The sequence below is a fragment of the Myotis lucifugus genome, unplaced genomic scaffold (assembly GCF_000147115.1).
Source record: "Myotis lucifugus unplaced genomic scaffold, Myoluc2.0 scaffold_2, whole genome shotgun sequence".
Classification (NCBI taxonomy): Eukaryota; Metazoa; Chordata; class Mammalia; order Chiroptera; family Vespertilionidae; genus Myotis; species Myotis lucifugus.
In genome coordinates this window covers 17060803-17083065 of record NW_005871050.1, presented here as the reverse complement: position 1 = coordinate 17083065, position 22263 = coordinate 17060803, and the positions used below count along the sequence as shown (strand labels likewise).

Genomic DNA, 22263 nt, shown 5'->3' with positions numbered 1-22263 from the left:
CAGGAGAACTCACTGGCTGGGACATGCTGGCTCAGTGGATAGAGCATTGGCCTGTGGACTAAAGGGTCCCAGGTTTGATTCCAGTCAAGGGCACATGCCCGGGTTGCGGGCTTGATCCCCAGTAGGGCGCGTGCAGGAGGCAGCCAATCAATGATTCTCTGTCATGGATGTTTCTATTTCTCTCTCCCTCTCCCTTCCTCTCTGAAATCAATAAAAATATATTAAAAAAAAGAAAAGTCTCAAAGAAAGTTCATATCAGTAGCCTATGGGAGCTGGTAATGATCATTGAAAAATATTAAAAATAAAGATTGATGGAAGGGCCTGGATACCAAAACCCATTGGTGAATCCCTGACTCAGACTATAATTAGATTGAGAGATCATAAAAATGTATGGCTAATAAGATTATGAAAGTTAGGTTGTTTTAAGTAGGTATTATGTAAAGAAGTTATGCCAACTTTATCTGAATGTTTAAATAGGAATGGATATTATGTCTGGCTGTGGAACATTTCCCCTACCCAGCACTGTAAAACCAAAACTTGTTGATTAAATCTTAATGGAAGCTATAGATAAGATAGTTCATTCACCCAGCACACAGCAGAGTCAAACACTGAATACCAAGAATTGTAGTGGAGGAATTAGGGTAGCTTTATTGCAGGGCACCACACAAGAAGAACTGGAAGCTATTACTTAAAAACCCAGATCACTGATGGCTTACAATTGGGGGGTTTTAAAGGCAAAATATCATGATTAAGCACAAGTAAGAGGTTCAGGGTTGTGGGCTGCGTTGTTCATTGGTCAGTTCTTGTGCAAGCTTCAGCAATTTTCTTAATCTCATTTTAGTTCGTGGTGGCATCCTGTCCAGGGTCTTCTTAACGCCAGGTGGTCCTTTCTGCTTAATGATTTCTGCAAGACATCTTGGGAGTGTGAGTCAGTGATGTTATCTTAAGAGCAGAAAAAAACCAACATCAGAGCTATACATCTTATGCTTAACGGTTACTTTCTTCTATTATCTTAAGCAAAGTATACTTTCTTTTTTTTAACCAATATTTATTTACCTTTTATGTAAGGCCTAATATAATTAATTTTTAATTACAGTCCTTCAGATGTTTGAAGAAAAACTCTCTTTATTTAGTTCTAGAATAGCTTTACAGGCCACACTTACAGAATTTCAACTAAAAAGAATCTTTGTCTTTCTTTTTACACCAAGCAACCTACATGGTTGCTTCCTTAAGCAAAGTATACTTTCATATTCTTTCTGAAATTTACTTTACATGCAGGCCTCCAGGCCCCAGGATATGACTAAATTCTAGTGCAACTAAGAATCTTAAAAGAACTAATTTAATAATTTCAACTAAGTGCTAAATTTTAGTACACCTATCCTATATAACCCTATATAATAAAAGGGTAATATGCAAATCAACCAAACAGCGGAATGACCGGTTGCTATGATGTGCATTGACCACCAGGGGGCAGACACTCAACGCAGGAGCTGCCCCCTGGTGGTCAGTGCGCTCCCACAGGGGGAGCTTCGTTCAGCCACAAGCCAGGTTGATGGCTGGTGAGTGCAGTGGCAGGAGCCTCTCCCGCCTCCATGGCAGCACTGTGGCCACCAGTCGGACATCACCCGAGGGCTCCTGGACTGCTAAAGGACGCCGGCCTGGCTGAGGGGACCTCCCCCCAGTGCATGAATGTCGTGCACTGACCCTCTAGTTATGTTATGATTTGCTATGTTTCAACAGTTCACAGTCACTTAGTTTTCTTTAGAAATTGAGGTTTTTAGCAGTTAAAAAGCCAAATATATATAATTGAAACTACTAGGAATAATAAGTGAATCAACTTAGAATGCAAGGAAAGTAGGATATATGTTTTCAGTAATGGAAGGTATTAGGTATAGGAATACATTTTTTGAGGGAAATTATAAGAAAATAAGTTTGCCCTAGAAAAGTTATGTCTGAATGAGGAAAGTTATATAAGGTTTGTGAAAAGGATTCTCAAGAAAGGAAATTTTCTGTGTGGTCAAGTAAGATTGGAATGAATTTAAGTAAGCAAATTTAGGTATTAAAAGTAAACTGATGCAAAATTAATTTGGTTTTTCTCTCTGTTTAAAGGATAAAGTTTTTGTGGATTATTGGTCTGTTCTTCCTAAGATACAGTACTGAGAAAAGTTTTTTGCCAAGAAAAGATTCTATTTTATATCAACATCATATTCTGTATCTTATGATGCCTTAATTACTCAAGAAAACGGAATCATCTCAATAATAAGAACAAAGTTTTGCCTGGCTGGTGTGGCTCAGTGGTTGAGCATTGACCTATGAACCAGGAGGTCATGGTTCGATTCTCAGTCAGGGCACATGTCCGGTTGCAGGCTCCATCCCTGGCGGAAGGCGTGTAGGAGGCAACTGATTGATGATTCTCTCATCATTGATGTTTCTATCTCTCTCTCCCTCTTCCTTCCTCTCTGAAATCAATATATATATATTACTTTACATGCAGGCCTCCAGGTCCCAGGACATGACTATTATATATATTAGAGGCCTGGTGCACGGATTCGTGCACTGGTGGGGTCCCTCGGCCTGGCCTGCACCCTCTTGCAATCTGGAACCCCTTGGGGGATGTCGGACTGCTGTTTTGAACCAATCCCCACAGGCCAGGCCGAGGGACCCCACAGGTGTATGAATCTGTGCACCAGGCCTCTAATATGCATATAAGATCTTTTGGTTAACCTCTTCCCACCTTCCCCCTTGAGATTCATCAGCTGTTCCATGTTTCCATGCTTGTGCGTTGAGTGTCTGCCCCCTGGTGGTCAGTGCGCATCATAGCTACTGGTCAAACGGTTGCTTAGGCTTTTATATACAGTAGGTCCTCAGGTTATGTCAGAGATCTATTCCTACGGCGCGACGTAATGCGATTTTCGCTGTAAGTCAGAATCCACCTACATAAGCACCTACATCACTCACCTGGAGCACATACACAGCAGTAATGAAGTGAAACAGTAAAAAAATGTAAAAGAAAGATAAAATTTAAAAGAAAGATTCCTGACCTTTACTTGTGGTAAATAAATAATAAAAAACATAAAGCACATATGTACATATGTTGAAATGATGGAACTGTTTTTTTTTTTTTTTTAAATATATTTTATTGATTTTTTACAGAGAGGAAGGGAGAGAGATAGAGAGTTAGAAACATCGATGAGAGAGAAACATCGACCAGCTGCCTCCTGCACATCTCCCACTGGGGATATGCCCGCAACCAAGGTACATGCCCTTGACCGGAATCGAACCCGGGACCTTTCAGTCCGCAGGCCGACGCTCTATCCACCGAGCCAAACCGGTTTCGGCGGAACTGTTTTTTAAAAAAATATATTTTTATTGATCTCAGAGAGGGAAAGAGATAGAAACATCAATGATGAGAGAGAATCATTGGTTGGCTGCCTCCTGCACACCCCCCACTGGGGATTGAGCCTGCAACCTGGGCATGTGCCCTTGACTGGATTCGAACCTGGGACCCTTCAGACCGCAGCTGACGCTCTATCCACCGAGCCAAACCGGCTAGGGCCTATTTTTTTTTTAAATAAATAAATGGGAGATGGTGACGTAACCTGAGGACTGTCTGTATACAGATATAAAAGAACAGTCCTGAACGGTTTGGCTCAGTGGATAGAGCATCAGCCTGCAGACTGAAAGGTCCCAGGTTCGATTCTGGTCAAGGGCATGTACCTTAGTTGCGGGCACATCCCTGGTAGGAGGTGTGCAGGAGGCAGCTGATCGATGTTTCTCTCTCATCGATGTTTCTAACTCTCTATCCCTCTCCCGTCCTCTCTGTAAAAAATCAATAAAATGTATTTTAAAAAAAGAACAGTTTTGCTAACAGTTATGTAACCTTTTGTATGTTTTTGAAATCTTAAAGCCTAATATCCAAATTGTCGCCTCTGGCGGTTGCCCTACAGATGGCGACCAGCAGTGGTGGCAGGGGAGAGGGGCCGTCGCCTGGCTCCCAGGCACTGAGGGAGCTGGGTGGGGGGGGGGGGCCGGCCCCAATCACCCCGTAGGCAGGATGGTGAAGCAGGTGAGGGGGCAGCGCCAGACCAAGGTGGGGTGCCAGGCGGGGCTGCGAGGCTGGGGGCGCAAGGCTGGGGGTGTGAGCTGGGGCTCGAGCTCTGTAGCGCAGGCCACCCCAAGGGACCCCACCCACGCACGAATTCGTGCATCCGGCCTCTAGTTGTTTCATAATGACCTATAATCCTATTAAGTATTTTAGAACATCTTGATAATTTGACAAACTTCCCCAAATTCCAATTTTAAATATAAATAGAACCTTTTTCTTGACCTGGAAGTAACTTTGAGGTGTTCCAGAGGGCCCCTGGAACATCTCAAAATGTTTTTGTTCTCTCTATAAAATAGATATTAAATGATTAGGCTTATTTGGTATGTTAAATTACATGGGAAGCATTGTGAAATAAGTGATGATAAACTCCTAGGATATATTATATGGGTAAAGAATGGCTGTAAATTAAACAAATAGTTGGGATTCTGGGAAACCCAAAACAGCTTCTTGGTTCTGTCAGTTTCCTTGGTAAATTCCTTTTATATATATTCCTTATCCATTATAGCACATTGAAGCTAGATTTCATTCAACTGCCACTAATTAAGGGTTATCGATATGTTCTTATTGTTGTATATCACTTACATTCAACAGTGTTTATAAGTGCAGTAAGAAAATGCAAGAACGATCCTTTACAGTGGCAAAGAAATTGTTAGAAAATGTGTTTTGCATTTGGTGAATACCTTCCATGGTCTCTAGTGATTGAGGCACCCACTTCACTGGGTAAAAATCATATGAACCTTGATGAAGGCCTTGAAAACTTCTTAGAAGTATCACTGTCTCTATCACCCTCAATCATCAGGCAAGCTTGAGAGAACTAGTGGAAAAACCAGATTTAAGCAAAACAAGACTTAATTACACAGGACTGAATGATGGGAATGATTACTGTTTTGTTTTTTTTAAAATATATTTTATTGATTTTTTGAAGAGAGGAAGGTAGAGGGGTAGAGAGTTAGAAACATCGATGAGAGAGAAACATCCATCAGCTGCCTCCTGCACACCCCCTACTGGGGATGTGCCCACAACCAAGGTACATGCCCTTGACCGGAATCGAACCTGGGACCCTTCAGTCTGCAGGCTGACACTCTATCCACTGAGCCAAACCGGTTAGGGCGATGATTACTGTTTTTATGACTTTTTGTTTCATATATACCTGGTTCTTTAATTTTTGTTTCTTCCCCAGATATAAGGAAATCTTTCCTCTTAAGCTAAGTATGACTTAGAACAATTTGATAAATTATACCCTTTGTAAGCAGAACTGAAACATTTCTCTTTTCTCCCTGATTGATCCCTCCAGAATTCAGAAACTCTCAGTGAGTATTCTTATTTTCATGGTCATATTGTTATTTGTATAAGTTCAATAAGAATCTGTTCTTGCATAGGACACAATTGGAAACTGATTACATTACCAAGGCTTTGACTAGGAAGTCAAATTAGAGAAACATGCACAGACTCAGATATGACCAGACAGCTTTAAGGAATTAAAATTGACTTATGGAAGCCAATAAAACCCTTTGAAATACTGGCTTGACAACCTGCTTACAAGGTTCCTAGTGACCTTACCAGGTGAGTAAGGAAGGTCATTTCCTGGCTGGTGCAGAGACTTCAAGATGTTATGGTGATCTCAAGAAGAGAGGAACTCACCCAAAAATCTCTACCAGGGGTCCTCAAACTTTTTAAACAGGGGGCCAGTTCACTGTCCCTCAGACCGTTGGAGGGCCGGAGTATAGTTAAAAAAAAAAACACTATGAACAAATTACTATGCACACTGCACATATCTTATTTTGAAGTAAAAAAACAAAACGGGAACAAATACAATATTTGTATTTGCATGTGGCCTGCGGTCTGTAGTTTGAGGACCCCTGGTCTATACGTATTGCAAGCAGTCTGATGGTAAGTCCTTGCCTTGGTTTTTCTGGCCTTGAGAAGTCTTTTAAAGTTCAATCTGAAGAGTCCTTATGAAAAATTCCATTAAAGCAATTTAAAAGAGTATCTATAGTTAATTGCTATTCTTGCTGCTCCTATGTAAATAACAGATAACTTTATTGAATCTAGACTTATTTTGCAAACAAATTAGTCTTAATTTGACTGTCTTTGGTAAAAATGGGGGGTGATTTTTAACTTTACTTATTTGGGTGACACCGGTTAACAAAATATTACAAGTTTCAGGTGATTTTAGAGAGAAAAATTATGTTTCAGTAAAACTATAATATACACTTGTGGATATCAGATTCTAGTTAATTGTCTTCAAGGTTTTATTTTCCCCCTGTAAACTGGACTGGGTCCTGAATTCTTCTAGTTTCCCCAAATATTTGGCAGTAGCTCTCCAAACTCACATTTCTAATTTTCTCCCTCTCTTCTGACTTGGAATCATTGAGAAGTGAAACTGCACTTTTCCCTGAAGCCCTACAAACAAACTGACATTAGATGACTTGTAAACTCCCAGAGGAATCTCCACAATAACTAATACATGGACAATCTTTGTGCCTATTGCAGAAGGATCACCAGAGATATTCAAACTGAAAAATTTATCAGACTGCCACTGCCTGCCTTCACTCCATCAAAAGATGTTTCAATCTTGACATCTAGAAATCTTGACTAGCTGCACCCTTGGCTCAGAAACTTTTATAATTTGCTGCAATCATTAACCATTGTTTTCTGTTTGTTTCCACGGACACGCCTCTTATTAATTACCTGATTGCTTGCATAATACAGGCCTAGCTTTGGGGGCCTAACTGCAAGACAGCCTCCTGAAATGAGGCACAACTTTGAACTGAACTGACCTAGTCTCAAGACTGAGACTGGTTTAATGCAGCATGGAACTTAGCTTCTGAAATGTGAAACTCTTTTTTTTATTTTTTTAAAAATATATTTTATTGATTTTTTACAGAGAGGAAGGGAGAGGGATAGAGTTAGAAACATCGATGAGAGAGAAACATCGATCAGCTGCCTCCTGCACACCCCCTACTGGGGATGTGCCCGCAACCAAGGTACATGCCCTTGACCGGAATCAAACCTGGGACCCTTCAGTCGGCAGGCCAACGCTCTATCCACTGAGCCAAACTGGTCAGGGCTGAAATGTGAAACTCTTATTTGAAGTTTCACATGTGGGAGTGTGGGAGAGCAAAATTTGTCACCCCAAAATATGTCTCTTTGGCATAAGGATTACTTTAGGCTAGTTCTTGTGGCTAATCTAATAATAAAATTAAAATGAGGCAGATTAACAGGAGAAAAACAAATTAAAGTTTAATAACATTCATACCTCCTGTATACAGGAAAACTGAGTAATTTGCCCAAATGGTGGAAGCCACCACCTTAAATACCACCTTCAGCTGAAAACGACCTTGGGAATGGAGAGCCAGTTATGGGAGGTTACCAGGAAAAGCAAACTAAACAAGTGTAAGATTGTTATGCAGATTTCAGCCCAGGCCAATAAATCTATTGTTAACAGTTTCTTCTACAGATTTGGATATCTTCTTCCTGGCACAGTAAGGGAAAGACGCTTACATCTGTAAGATTTTCCTTATAAGTGTAAACGTCCTTTTACAAAGGGTAGCTTCTACAGTGGAAACTCCGTTCTAATTCATTCTGGAAGGCAGTTTGAAAACCGAATCATTTTTTTCTTTTTTCCCCATTAGAAAACATGTAAGAATTAATCCATTCCAGACTCCCAAATGATTCCCTGTTTTAACCTTTCTTATATATAGTACATGTCTAATGTACTGTTTAATCTATAAACAATGTAAATGAAAATTTAGCAAAAAGGAAGTGAAATGTACAGTTAAAAATGAAAATTTATTAATAATAAGCAGGAACAACAGCAAAAAAAAAACACCCCGAAAATATTCACAGTATTTTATGAAAATCCAATACTCTTTCATGATAAAAACACTTAAAGTCAGTATAGAAGGGACTTCTTCAACATAAAAAAAAGCATAACACTCAGCTAAACTCACAGCTAACAACACACCTAGGCAGTGAGAGATTGATGCTTTCCTCCTAACATCAGGAACAAAACAAGGATGTCTGCTCTCACCACTTCTATTCAACATAGTACTAGAGAGTCCTGCTGTAGCAGCTGGTCAAGACAATGAAATAAAAGGCATCCAGACTAGAAAAAAAAACGTAAAACTATTTCTCTTTCCAGATGACATGACAAAGTAGATAGAAAATCTGGAGGAGTTCAACGTGATTACAGAACAAGATTAAAAAATCAATTCTATTTCTATATACTTGCAATGAACAATGTGAAAATGAAATTTATATAGACACACAATTTTATTTACAAAGCCTTCAAAATTAAAATATTAGGAATGACACTAATAAGAGTTCAATATTTATAATCTGAAAATTAAAAAGCATTGTTGAAAGAAATGAAAATTTAAAATACATAGAAAAGTATGTGCTTATCAATTGGAAGATTAACATAAACATTAATTAGTATTGTTAAGATGGCACTGCTACCTAAATTGATCTACAGATACAATGCACTCTCTACCAGAATCTCAGCTGGAAAAAAAGAATCCCAGGTGATTTATTTGTAGAAATTGATAAGTTGATTCAAAAATTCATAAGGAATGCCCAGCCAGTTTGGCTCAGTGGTTGAGCATCAAACTAAGAACCAGGAGATCATGGTTCAATTCCTAGTGAGGGCACATGCCCGGATTGCGGGCTCAATCACCAGTAGTGGGGGGGGGGGGCATGCAGGAGGCAGCCCATCAATGATTCTCTCTCATCATTGATGCTTTTATCTTTCTCTCCCTCTCCCTTCCTCTCTGAAATCAACAAAAAATCTATTTTTTAAAAATGCATAAAGAATTGCAAGAGATCCAGGATATCTAAAACAGTAGGAGGACTCACACTTCCTGACTTTAAAACTTACTATAAAACAACAGTAATCAAGATTTTGTGGTACTGGCATAAGGATAGACATAGATAAATGGAATAGGATTGAGAGTCCAGAAATCAACCCATGATCAAATGTTTTTTAAAAAAAAATTTTAATATATATATATATGTACACACACACACACACACATATATATATATATATTTTTTTTAAAAAAAATATATTTTATTGATTTTTTACAGAGAGGAAGGGAGAGGGATAGAGAGCCAGAAACATGGATGAGAGAGAAACATCGATCAGCTGCCTCCTGCATACCTCCCACTGGGGATGTGCCCACAACCAAGGCACGTGCCCTTGACCGGAATCAAACCTGGGACCCTTCAGTCCACAGGCCGGAGCTCTATCCACTGAGCCAAACTGGTCAGGGCTAAAATATATTTTTATTGATTTCAGAGAGGAAGGAAGAGGAAGAGAGAGATAGAAACATCAATGATGAGAAGGAATTACGGATTGGCTGCCTCCCACACACCTCCTACTGGGGATGTGCCCGCAACGAAGGTACATGCCCTTGACCGGAATTGCACCTGGGACCCCTCAGTCTGCAGGCCCAAGCTCTATCCACCGAGCCAAACCGGTTTTGGCTGTGATTTTTTTTTTAATACTATGCTAAAAAGCAACATAGGATCTGGGTTTGATATGTAGCTTTTGCTACTTACCTCAATACTATGTGGGTTTTTTTTTTGTCTTTAATAGTTGATAGTCAATATTATATTAGTTTCCCGTATGCAGCAGAGTGGTTAGACATTTATTAAACTTACAAAGTGATCACCCGATAAATATAGTACCCACTCCCACACCATAGTTATTACGCTATTATTGACTATATTCCCTATGCTGTACTTTACATCCCCGTGACTATTTTATAAGTGAATTTGTACTTCTTAATTCCTTCATCTTTTTCACCCATTCCCTTAAAGCCCCTCTCATCTGGCAAACATCAAAATATTCTCTGCTCACCATTGATGTTTCTCTCTCTCTCTTTCTCCCTTCCTCTCTCTGAAATAAATATATATTAAAAATATATTCTCTGGCCCTGACTGGTTTGGGTCGGTGGATGGAGCGTCGGCCTGCGGACTCGGGGGTCGCGGGTTCGATTCTGGTCGAGGGCATGCGCCTTGGTTGCGGGCACATCCCCAGTGGGAGGTGTGCAGGAGGCGGCTGATTGATGTTTCTCTCTCATTTATGTTTCTGGCTCTCTGTCTCTCTCCCTTCCTCTCTGCAAAAAATCAATAAAATATATTAAAAAAAAATATATATATATTCTCTGTATCTATGAGTTTGTTTGTTTTGATTGTTCATTGTTTTTCAGATCCACATATAAGTGAAATTATATGACATTTGTCTTTCTCTGAATTATTTCACTTAGCATAATACATTTTAGGTCTATTTATCTTATGCAAATTGTAAGATTTCATTCTTTTTATGGCTCAGTAATATTCCATTGCATATTTGACCATCTATCAATGGACACTTAGGTTGCTTTCATATTTTTGTCTCTTGTTATAGACTTTGTTTTATAGTCTATTTTGTCTGATATATGTATTGTTACCCCAACTTTTTTTTCTGTAATAACTGCCAGTTTTATTTCTCTGGCTAAGAGATCCAGAGGTGATTTGAGGCTTACATTAAAAAAAAAATATTTTTTTAGCGATTTAAGAGTAGAAGGGAGAGGGAGACAGAAACATCAATGATGAGAGAGAATCATTGATCGGCTACCTCCTGCACACCCCCTACTGGGGATTGAGCCCACAACCCAGGCATGTGCCCTTGACCTGAATCGAACCTGGAACCCTTCAGTCTGCAGGCCGATGCTCTATCCACTGAGCCAAACCAGCCAGGGTTATGTTTTAATAGTTATTTCACCAAGAGTTTAGGGGCCTCCATTGCCCTTATAAGCTGGTTGCAAATTATTTGATTCTTACTTATTAAAGAACTTTAATTCTGTCTGTGACACAAGTTCATTAAAAATACATATAAGTGCCCTGACCAGTCTGGCTCAGTGGATAGAGTGTCGGGCCATGGATTGAAAGGTCCTGGGTTCGATTCTGGTCGAGGGCATGTGCCTTGGTTGTGGACTTTTTCCCCAGTGGGGGGCATGCAACAGGCAGCTGATCCATGTTTCTCTCTCATCGATGTTTCTAACTCTCTAACCCTCTCCCTTCCTCTCTGTAAAAAATCAATAAGAATACATTAAAACATACATATAAGCAAAAAGAAAACTCATACCACACAGAAATAAGCACAGTTAAGTTTTTGATGTATATATGTATGTATATATGTATACACACATGCACGCAAACACACCACGTGGGATTTTTATCGTACATATGTGAGCTGATACTAAATATGCTTTGTAACTTATGTTACTTTACAATATGGAATGAACATATTTTCATGCCTTTGTGTAAAACTTCCTAGTTGAAAAATAGACCCGGAGAATGGGTCAAAATACAAAATCCAGTAAGATGCTGGTTAACAAGGAAACTATCTAAAACAAAATTCCACCAGATGATGAAAAGTAAAACAAAGATAAAAGATACGTCAGAATATGCTAACAGAAAGCAGGGGCCAGATATTACTATCAGGTAAAAAAAAAGAATTCAAGGCCTAAAGCACACAGGATAAGGTCGTCTGCAAGAATGTCTTTGCTTTTAATGCATCATCACAAACTTGTTTCTTACTCTTCTTATTTTTTTCTCTAAGCCTTTCCAACTCATATATTCCTCTTAGCATTTCTTCAGGGTTCAAATGCCTAACGGGAGTGTCTTCTTTGAACGCATGGACAGGTTGAGTCAACCCACTTCTAAGGTTTCCTACTGCCTCCTGTGGTACATCTTCTGAAGGGTGGTCTTCCTCAGCCTTTGGCATGTTCTATGGCTTTCCTTCATTTTCTTCACAAGACTTCTGCATGTTGAGTATTTTTCTATTATTTCCTTTTTGAATAAATTAATCCTGCAGGGATCCAGCGGATTTTTCTCCTTCTTCCCTCACTCAATTTGTGTTGCGCCCAAAAGACCAAATGTCCTAAAAGGATCTGGGGCACTTTCCCAACTTTTTTTTTTCATTTCCATTTGCCTGAACTATCTTCTTCTATTCCTTTATTTTCAATCTGTGTATCTTTTGATCTGAAGTGGTTCTCCTGTAGGCAGCATATGGATGGGCCTTATTCTCCATTCAGCCACCCTGTCTTTGGATTAGAGCCTTTAATCCATTTACATTTAAAGTAACTATTGATAGATAGGTATGTAGTTATTGCCATTTTATTATTCAAATTTTTATCCCCCTTTTCTTCTTAAAGAAGTCCCTTTAACATTTCTTGTGATGATGAATTCCTTTAGTTTTTTTCTTATCTGGGACAGTTCTGTATTTCTTGATCTGGGTGGTGGTTATTCAGGTGTGCCTATATAATTACTAATATTGAAAAATTGTGCTTTATGCACTTTCTTAGATGTGTATCTTCCCATCTCAGTAAGTGGCACCATCTTCCATCTGGTTACTCAGGTCAAAAATTTTGAAGTCACCTTGACTTTTCTCTTTATTTTATACCCCCTATCTAAATAACCAGGAAACCTTGTCAGTTTTACTTTCACCCCTTCTCACCATCTGGTTTGATCCACTATCATCTCTCACCTGGACAAAGGCTGTAAGTAGCCTTCTAACTAATCTGTCCCCTTCCTCCTTTGACCCTCCTGGTTTGGTTTATTTTCTCCCTAGAAACCAGTTTTTGGTTTTTTTTTCTCCTTTGACATGAAGATATTTCTTAATGAGATAAATGTAGACCCATGTGTAACAGATACTCCAATTAAGATATAAAACATTTCCTCTGTCCCCTCAAAGTTCCAAAAGGATCCCTTTTTGGGAGTCAATCCTCACCCGAGGATATTTTTTTTAAAAATATATTTTATTGATTTTTTACAGAGAGGAAGGGAGAGAGATAGAGAGTTAGAAACATCGATGAGAGAGAAACATCGATTAGCTGCCTCCTGCACATCTCCCACTGGGGATGTGCCCGCAACCCAGGTACATGCCCTTGACCGGAATCGAACCTGGGACCCTTCAGTCTGCAGGCCAACACTCTATCCATTGAGCCAAACCGGTTTCGGCACGAGGATATTTTTTCCCCATTGATTTTTAGAGAGAGTGGAAGGGGGAGAGAGAGAGAAAAACATCAATGTGAGTGCCTCCCATACTCGCGCCACAAATGACCAGGGCTGGGATGGAGCCTGCAACAGAGGTACATGCTCTTTGTGTTCTTTACTGGAATTGAACCCATGACCCTTCAGTTGGAGCCAAACCGGCTAGAGCCAGAAGGATCCCTTTTATTTATTTATGAAATTTTAAGGCCAGTTTATTAAGTTCATTAATTGTTTTTTCTTAGAAAAAAAAAAAAAGGAAAATCAACACCCTCTCAGCATAGGCACAGATGCTGTGGCCGTCTAAGCCTCTGCAGATGAAGATGGTCTGTCAATTGGTCAAGTCACTCCCTGGGTCAGCAGTGTTGTAGTCTGAGTCATCCTCATCATCCTCCAGCTCCAAGTCATCTATTTCCTGGGACGACGATGCAGCCACCTCCACACTGTTTCCAGCATCCTCCAAGAACTGGATATCAGATGTGTCAAGATTGTGATCTGTTCCAAATAGCTGTTTCCTACTTATTTATTCCTGCTTGTTTTTTTCCCCTTCATTCTTTTTAATTTTCAAGAGTTCTGCACCAAACTTGGCTTTCCAACTTAAGAAATTCTCAACTGTAACAGGAGTGCAACGAAATAATTGCTTTTCGGCTTCTGCTGCTGCTTTTTCTTTTTGTTTCTTTTCTTCTTCTCTTCTAGTTTTTATTTGATCCACTATTTAATTTTTCTTGTACAGCTGTCACTAAAGTAAAGATCATCACCATACCAAGGTTTTCTTCTGCCTGTAATACTAATAATTTTAAGATGCTTGAGACAACATTATCTCCTAGATTTTCCTGGGAGAATATTTCATAAAGGAGGACTTCATCTGGATATTTCTCACCATATGTAAACTTGAGTGTAGTCTGGACAGTTTCATCATTTTCTCCAGCCTCAGATGTCACAGTAATGGTGAAGCTAGGAGAATTTTCTGATAATACTGTAAAGGAGTCGGGGTACATGGACTCCAGAGCCTCCAGCTCCTTGCGCTGCTCCTCACCCCTCGCCGTACTTTGTCATCATTGCCGCCCATGGATCGCCCAGACACCCAGGCGGTGAGCCATAGCCAGGACCACAGCTGCACTGGGAGAGCAGGCAGTGGCCAGGCTGGCTCAGGAGCAGAGTCCCTGGCTGGGAGGCCCTGGGCCCCCAGAAAGACCCTTTTAAAGCCAGTATCAGATCATGTCATTCCTCTGCACAAAAGCTCCAGGTGGCTCTCCATCTTATTGAGATAAGGCTGTAAACAGTCTGCACCGCCCCTCCCCCATTATTTGTTATCTAATCTTGGAGTTCTTTCCTCTTCCTTGAGTCCACTCCAATTATATTGCTTCCTCACTGTTCCTAGAACATATGTCTGGTACTTTCCTGCCTCAGGGCCTTTGCACATGATTTTATGGCTCTTTTCTGAAATGCTCTTCTGCTGTATACCTGCTTTGTTTAGGTCTCTGCTCAAATGTCACCTATCAGAAGAGGCCCTCCCTCACCATCCTAAATAAAATAACCTTCTCCACACCACTGCATTGCTTTATTATTTTTCATAGTACTTATGTCAATCTGATATTATGTATCTGTATGCATAAATCTGTTACTGTCTCTCATGTAAGTTCTATGAGAGGAGGAACTTCAGGGCTTTTGTTATAGCTCTATCTCCAGTGCTTAAATCAATCAATACCTGACCGTATAGTGGGTGCTCAAAACTATTATATTAATATCCACAGATTCCAGTTTGTTTACCATCATGTCACCTGGACTAATGCACCAACCTAACCCATCTCCCTGTTTCATGTCTGGTTCTTTCAATTCATTTCCCACACCATAAAATTATCTTTATAAAATTCAAATCTGATCATTTCACTTTCTTTCTTAAAACCCTTTGAAAGCACTCTTTCGCCCTTCAAAGTCCCTAACATGACTTGCAAGGTGTCTGTTCTTTGGCCCTGACTACCTGGCCACCTTACCTTTTTCCTCCAACCACCCTGGACTGTTCTGAGTTCTGAGCTGAAACCAGTCTCTTACTTCAGGTCATTGGAATATACTTAACTCTCTGCCTGGGATATTCTCTTTCCCACCAGGGTCATTTCCTACGGGAGACTCCTCTGACTTCACACTAGGTTAGCTCTTTCAGAGTCCAGCTGCAATCTCATCCCTGCTGGCACTATTTTTGTAGCATGAAAAATATCTTGAGTACACCATTGATTTATGTACTTTTGTAGTGTTATTATCCCTTTAAGGATCTGCTGCCTGGCCAGTGTGGCTCAGTGGTTCAGCATCGACCTATGAACCAGGTCACGGTTTGATTCCAGTTCAGGGCACTTGCTTGATACCCTGTGGGGGCATGCAGGAGGCAGCTGATCAAATTATATTTTTAAATATATGTTTATTGATTTCAGAGAGGAAGGGAGAAGGGAGAGATAGAAACATTAATGTCGAGAGGGAATCATTGACTGGCTGCCTTCTGCACGCTCCCTACTGGGGATCGAGCCCGCAACCCCGGCATGTGCCCTCGGCCGGAATCGAACCCAGGACCCTTTATTCCACAGGCCGACGCTCTATTTGCGGAGCCAAACCGGCTAGGGCTAAAAATATATTTTTTTAAAAACTATACTAAAAAAAAAAAATCTGCTGAATGCTATGGTTTCTAAGAATAATGTTCATTTGCATATATTTTGGATATTCTCTTAAGATTCAGACAGGTATTAAAAAACATGTGGAGTAGTGGACAAATGTTTTCTTTTCCTCTTCTCTTAGCTCTTTAACTTCTTGTGTGCTCTTGCTCTGGGGAGCAGGACCTGGCCTTTGGGTTCCCCTCTTCTTCCCCCCAGGCAATTAGTTAACCTTTGCCTTTCCCTCTCCTAAGCACCAAGGGTGCCTCTTTTTATTATTATTATTATTTAAATATTTTTATTAATTTCCTAGGGGAAAGGAGAGGGAGATAGAGATAGAAACATCAATGATGAGAGGGAATCACTGATTGGCTGCTTCCTTCACACTCCCCACTGGGGATCGAGCCTGCAACCTAGGCATGTGCCCTGACCTCGGAATCAAACTATGACCTCCTGGTTCATAGTTTGATGCTGAACCACTGACCCATACCAATTGGGCCCTTCTTTTTATTTTTTAATTTATCTTTATTGTTGAAAGTATTACCGATGTCCCCCTTTTGCTCCCATTGACCCCCTCCAGGCCCTCTCCCTGCCCCACTCAGGCCTTCACCACACTATTGTCTGTGTCCCTGGGCTATGCATGTATGCATATAAGTTCCCTGGTTAAGCTCTCCCCACCCACCCTCTATCCCTACCTTCCCTCTGAGATTCATCAGTCTGTTCTATGCTTATGTCTCTAGATCTATTTTGTTCATTAGTTTATTTTGGTTCATTAGATTCCACACGTGAGTGAGATCATGTGATACTTGTCTTTCTCTGACTGGCTTATTTTGCTTAGCATAATACTCTCCAGGTCCCTCCATGCTGTCTCAAAGGATGCAACCACTATGGGAAAACAATATGGAGTTTCCTCAAAAAATTAAAAATGGAACTGCTGTTTGACCCAGTGATCCCACTTCTAGGAATATATCCTAAGAAACCTGAAACACCAATCAGAAAGAATGTATGCACCCCTATGTTAATAGCACAATTTACAATAGCTAAGATCTGGAAACAGCCCAAGTGCCCATCAGCAGATGAGTGGATAAAAAAGCTGTGGCACATTTACACCATGGAATATTATGCAGCTATAAAAAAGAAGGATCTCTTACCCTTTGAGACAGTATGGAGAGACCTAGAGATAATTATTCAAGGGCCCTTCTTTTGTTTCTATAGTTTCCTGAGCCTACACAGCCCAGTAGGCTCACTTCTATTATCTTTGTAACTTTCTACATAAATGTCCTCTTATAATCTGGAAAAAAAGACCAACTTTTGATATGTGCTTTTAATTCCATCCCTTGTCAGTTCTAGCTACCTCCTAGAACTTAGTCATCAGCAGCATTCTTTCCCTTTCTTCTTGTTTTCTCCTGGACTCTTTCTCTCAGCTTATGTAACATATAACAATTCAATATATATCTTTTTATTTTTCCTGCCAGAAACGTAACTTTACTATTTAAACATAGTGAAAAATCTAAAAAAAATTTCAAGCAAGACAGAAAAGTCCAAAGATAAGAGTAACCAATTCCCTAGACCAGTGATGGCGAACCTATGACACGCATGTCAGAGGTGACACGCGAACTCATTTTTTTGGTTGATTTTTCTTTGTTAAATGGCATTTAAATATATAAAATAAATATCAAAAATATAAGTCTTTGTTTTACTATGGTTGCAAATATCAAAAAATTTCTATATGTGACACGGCACCAGAGTTAAGTTAGGGTTTTTCAAAATGCTGACATGCTGAGCTCAAAAGGTTTGCCATCACTGCCCTAGACTCTCACCATCAAAATTAAGCAATGTTCCCATTTGATGACTATTACTTTATACATTTTTTAAATCATTGCATATCTTTTCCTATAAAGCTTTATTCTACTCTTTTTTTTAAATATATTTTATTGATTTTTTACAGAGAGAAAGGGAGAGGGATAGAGAGTTAGAAACATCAATCAGCTGCCTCCTGCACACCCCCTATTGGGGATGTGCCCAGAACCAAGGTACATGGCCGTTGACTGGAATCGAACCTGGGACCTTTCAGTCCGCAGGCCGACGCTCTATCCACTGAGCCAAACCAGTCAGGGCTATTCTACTCTTGAATAACTTTTTTAGCATAAATTCTCAGGAATATTTATTTAAAATTAACCATTTTAATGATTATTTTGTTAGTCATTGCCATATTTCTTGCCATACCTTTTTTAAATAGAATTTATTGGGGTGACATTGGTTAATAAAATTATATAGGTTTTGGGTATACAATTCTACAATACATTTGTATATTGTATTGTGTGTTACCACCCCAAGTCAAGTCTCCTTCCATCACCATTTATCCCCCCTTTACCCTCTTCTACCTCTCCCACCCCTCTATGATACTTTTGTTAATCCTACCCGAGGATATTTTTCCATTGATTTTTAGAGAGAAACAACATGTGAGAGAGACACATCGATTGGTTGTCTCCTGTACGCCCACTGACCAGGGCCAGGGATGGAGTCTGCAACCGAGGTATGTGCCCTTGACCAGAATCTAACCTGGGATCCTTCAATCCACAGGCCAATGCTGTATCCACTAAGCCAAACCAGCCAAGGCCTTTTAAAAACACTCTCTTCCTTTGTTCCTGTTTCTCCATCTGCCTCTACAAGGTCTTCTTTCCTGTTTCCTATTTGGCTCAGTCTCTGTTTCTGTGTGATGCTTTCTTTATTAAAAAGTACATATTATTGATTTCAGAGAGGAAGGAAGAGAGAGAGAGAGAGAGAGGGAGAGAGAGAGAGAGATCAATGATGAGAATCATTGATCAGCTGCCTCCTGCATGCCCCCTAATGGGGATCGAGCCCGCAACCCAGGCATATACCCTGGACCAGAATCAAACCAGGACCCTTCAGTCCACAGGCTGACGTTCTATCCACTGAGCCAAACCAGCTAGGGCCTGTGTGATGCTTTCTTAAGCCCTTTTTTTTTCCCAGTAGGCTTCTCAAGTATCTAAGGTACCTCCACTATACTTTATATACTGTTATAGAATGTTTCACATTAATACACTGGGAAGAGTACAGCATCTCTCCTATGGTTTTTCTTCTAAAAATGAATAAGCTAAATTTAATAATAAGGAAACATCAGACAAAACAAAATTTGGAGGTAGCTACAAAATAACTGGCCGGTACTCTTTAAATATGTCAAGGACATGAATAACAAAAGAAAGACTGAGAGTTCTTCCAGAATAAGAGACTAAGGAGACATCACAACTAACTGCAATGTGTGACCCTGGATGGCATTGTGGTCCAGAAAGAGGACATTAGTAGAGCAATTGATGAAATTTGAATAAGGTCTGTAAATTACTTAACAGCATTGTGCCAATGTTAATATTGCAAGTTTACTAACAGAATGCAGTTATATGTGTATAAGAGATCTGTTTACTCCAACTTATTATTTCAATGCAATCCCAATCCAGCATGTTTTTGCAGTAGTTGACATGATGAATCTAAATTTTTTATGGGAATGCAAATAAACAACAAAAAAAGTTTCACATTGTGAGTTTATGTTTCTGAACTCCTCCAAAGCTGGGATTGGGTTTATCCTGAGAGATTGCTGGGGTCCAGCCCCAGCGGTCCAGGGGTTCCCAAAGGTGTGGACGGAGTCGGCGAAGAATGTTTTACACAGAGACAGCGTTCAGAACTCTCTAGCTTTCCTTAGTCTCCGTGGATCTTCCCTGTGCCTGGCTGAGGCCACAGAGAAAGATGCCAAGGCAAGCTGAGCCTTTATTTTATAGTGAGAGGTAAACAAGGTAGTGGTTTCCATAGTTACACAGTTCTTGTGAGTTTCACTTGTTTTGGCCACTTCCTGCACTTCCCTCAGCCCATTAGCTTCCCAGATAAGATCTAGAGAGCCTGGTAAGGTCAAGCCTAATTATGCTAAGAGGACTGTGCCCTCTAAGCTGGGAATTGTTTGTGACTTTGCCCACAGGTCAGTCTGAGGCTTAACCCTATATCAGCTCCCCACAAGAGATCAACCCAGTGCACTTTTTTTCTTGTACTCATCACACCTGTCACTGATGTCTAGCTCCATGAGTACAGGGGCTGTGTACATTGTTTGCTAATATCCCTTATGCCTGACACAGAATAGCTGCTCAAAGAATATCTTTAAATGGATTAATGATGTGAATTTAAAAAATCCTAACCCACAATTTATTCTTGCATTTCTTTCCTGAGATCAGCCCTAATTCTAGCCAGATCAATAAAACTTTACTAATCATTTGGCCTCACTGGCCTCCCTACCTCTTGTCATCCCTCTCCCTGCAATCTAATAGTCTGCAACAAAAAATTTTTTATAAGTCTGATTTTGTTCCTTTTCCCAAAACTCTGCTATCTCCCCATTACCGAAAGAATATATAGTCAAGCTTCTCAACTTGGGTTCAAGGATTTGACCCCAGTCTCCCTCTTGAAAACTCTCTGGGTTTATTTATTAAGGACTTATTGTATGTCAAGCACTGGGCTAGTTACAGGAGTTCACAAATTAGTTGGGAAGACAGGTATCTAGATTAACTTTAATAGGGGGTGATAACTACAGGGTCTGTGACTGCAGTTGCAGACAATGCATTATAAAATACTAGGTTTTTGCCCTCGGCAGGTTCCCAAGTTCAGTCTATGACTGCAATGTCCAATATGGTGGCTACCAGCCACATTTCAAGTGCTCAACAGCCACATGAAGCCAGCAGCTATCATATTGGACAGCACAGCATAGATCATTTCAATTATCCATGGAAGGGGTGGTTAGTGTAGGTGCTTCAAAGAGAGCAAGGGCCATTTCCCATACAGGCATTCTGTGGTGTTAGCCACCAGTCAGTCCCCCAACCCAATTCTCCCACTCACCTGCCCCCATACCTTGGCTGGGATGTATTATGGCACAGGCTCCCAATAGAGATAATGCATGAAAGTACTTTTGCAAAACATTAAGTGATACAGAAATGTGATATAATAGATTCAGTTCTTCCTTTCACCACAGTTTTGGTTATTTCAAGCAAATTCTAGCTCTTTTCTCAAATTTCTCCCATCCTTGTAATTTATGCCAAAGAGTTCTGCAAAGTTACACACAGGCAGCATTTATACCAGGTAAAAATACAGATTATACTTACTTTGATGCTTTCACAAGCCATCTATCCAGGAACCTACTTCATCACCTGCCTTTTCCTCTGTCAAGTTCCCTAGAAAGGAAGGACACAAATTAAGATTTCCAAAATATTTATTTTGAAATTGGAAAATAAGGGAAAACTACGTAATGGGAATTGGACCCGAATCGGGGTTTTCTGGAAAATCATAAGTACCATCCTCTTCTGCATCCTGATGCTTATCCAGCTTAGCAATCAATTCTTTCGCTGGATTGAAGACGCCATTGGTCTGCTGGTCACAGACGTAGCAGCGCGGGGTCGTGCGGAAATGCTGCAGTGCACAGCTCTCGCAGAAATAATGCCTGCACTTGGTGACGACTGGGTTTTGGAAGGACTGGCGACAGATGAAACACTTGAATGGTATTTCCTCACTATCGCTTCCCACTTCATAATTTTCATCTTCATAGACACCATAGCGACCCTCATCAAGCTCACGTTCGATCTGCCACCCATGCTTGTAATCTGATCGGTCATGGAGGAATTTGCAGCTGTCTCCGAAGCCGCAAAAGCCAGTCTCCTTATAGTCCTTACAAATGTCGGGCTGGTAATCCCAGCGCACGGTGGCACGCAGATGCTCGGGAGCTCGGATGGGGCCCTTCCGCACCATTCCGGAGGAAGCATTGCCCATAGACGTATCCTTGGGTTTCATGTATTTCTGATAGTTATTGATTCCCCGATAGATCTTGTCATCTTCCTTGCCTCTCAGCTCCTCCTGGATCTTCTGGCTGCGCTCAAAGATGGCTTGTGCGTCACGCTCCTTTTCTGTGTCTAGCTCGTAGACAGCAGTCGCCCCCATATCCTCTGGCCCCACGGGTTTCGCCGAGCGGGTGGACTTGTAGACCACACGGACAGTCTCAGCCACATTCCCCTTCCCATCCCCCTCCTCCTCCTCGCTACTCAATTCACAGTAAACCACCTTCTGTTTACCACTGCCACGGGTCTTCTGGATCATCGGATTGTGGGTCGCCCGCTTCTTTTCGCGGCGAACCACAGTGCTGCCTTCGTCGCTGCTGCTGCTGCTGCTGTCTCCGGGCTCTGGGTCGCAGATCGGGCGCTTCCTGCGGCCTACAGGCCCCTTTCGCCCAGGCTTTTTGAACAGGAAGGTGCACACCTGATCCGTCGCCTTTCCAGGGGAAAGTTGCTCTGCCATTGTGCAGCCCCGTGCTCCGAATCGGAGGCTTCGCGTTACTGCACGCTCCGCCGAGAAGCCCGAGCCAAGTGCGCCGTGGGAAACTGGAGCACTCGGGTGCGCGAGCGCGCCGCTCTAGAACCCTGCGGGCCACCGTCGTTT

General features: G+C 40.9%; 1 protein-coding gene and 2 pseudogenes across 2 annotated transcripts; all 3 read right to left on the bottom strand.

The window, feature by feature from the left end:
• Window positions 1-622: 622 nt before the first annotated feature.
• Window positions 623-22253, bottom strand: RNF113A (ring finger protein 113A). Of its 2 annotated transcripts, none has more exons than XM_006082161.3 (3): window positions 21129-22253; window positions 20940-21008; window positions 623-942 (listed from the first exon to the last, which is right to left on the bottom strand). In XM_006082161.3, exons 1-2 carry the CDS (start codon window positions 22120-22122, stop codon window positions 20950-20952), a joined length of 1053 nt encoding a protein of 350 aa, XP_006082223.1. In that variant the 5' UTR covers window positions 22123-22253; the 3' UTR covers window positions 623-942; window positions 20940-20949. The 2 variants fall into 2 exon arrangements, with proteins under 2 accessions (XP_006082223.1, XP_006082224.1); XM_006082162.3 differs by having other exon boundaries at window positions 623-904.
• Window positions 11228-11921, bottom strand: LOC102417867 (annotated as a pseudogene).
• Window positions 13153-15488, bottom strand: LOC106697764 (annotated as a pseudogene).
• Window positions 22254-22263: the final 10 nt, after the last annotated feature.

What these genes read in the sequence shown, in the direction of transcription:
- RNF113A (XM_006082161.3), bottom strand. Translation starts at nt 22,122, where the DNA reads ATGGCAGAGCAACTTTCCCCTGGAAAGGCGACGGATCAGGTGTGCACC. An exon ending in TCAGGATGCAGAAGAGGATG is followed by an intron (nt 21,009 to 21,128) that starts GTACTTATGATT and finishes CTTCCTTTCTAG; the next exon opens with GGAACTTGACAGAGGAAAAG.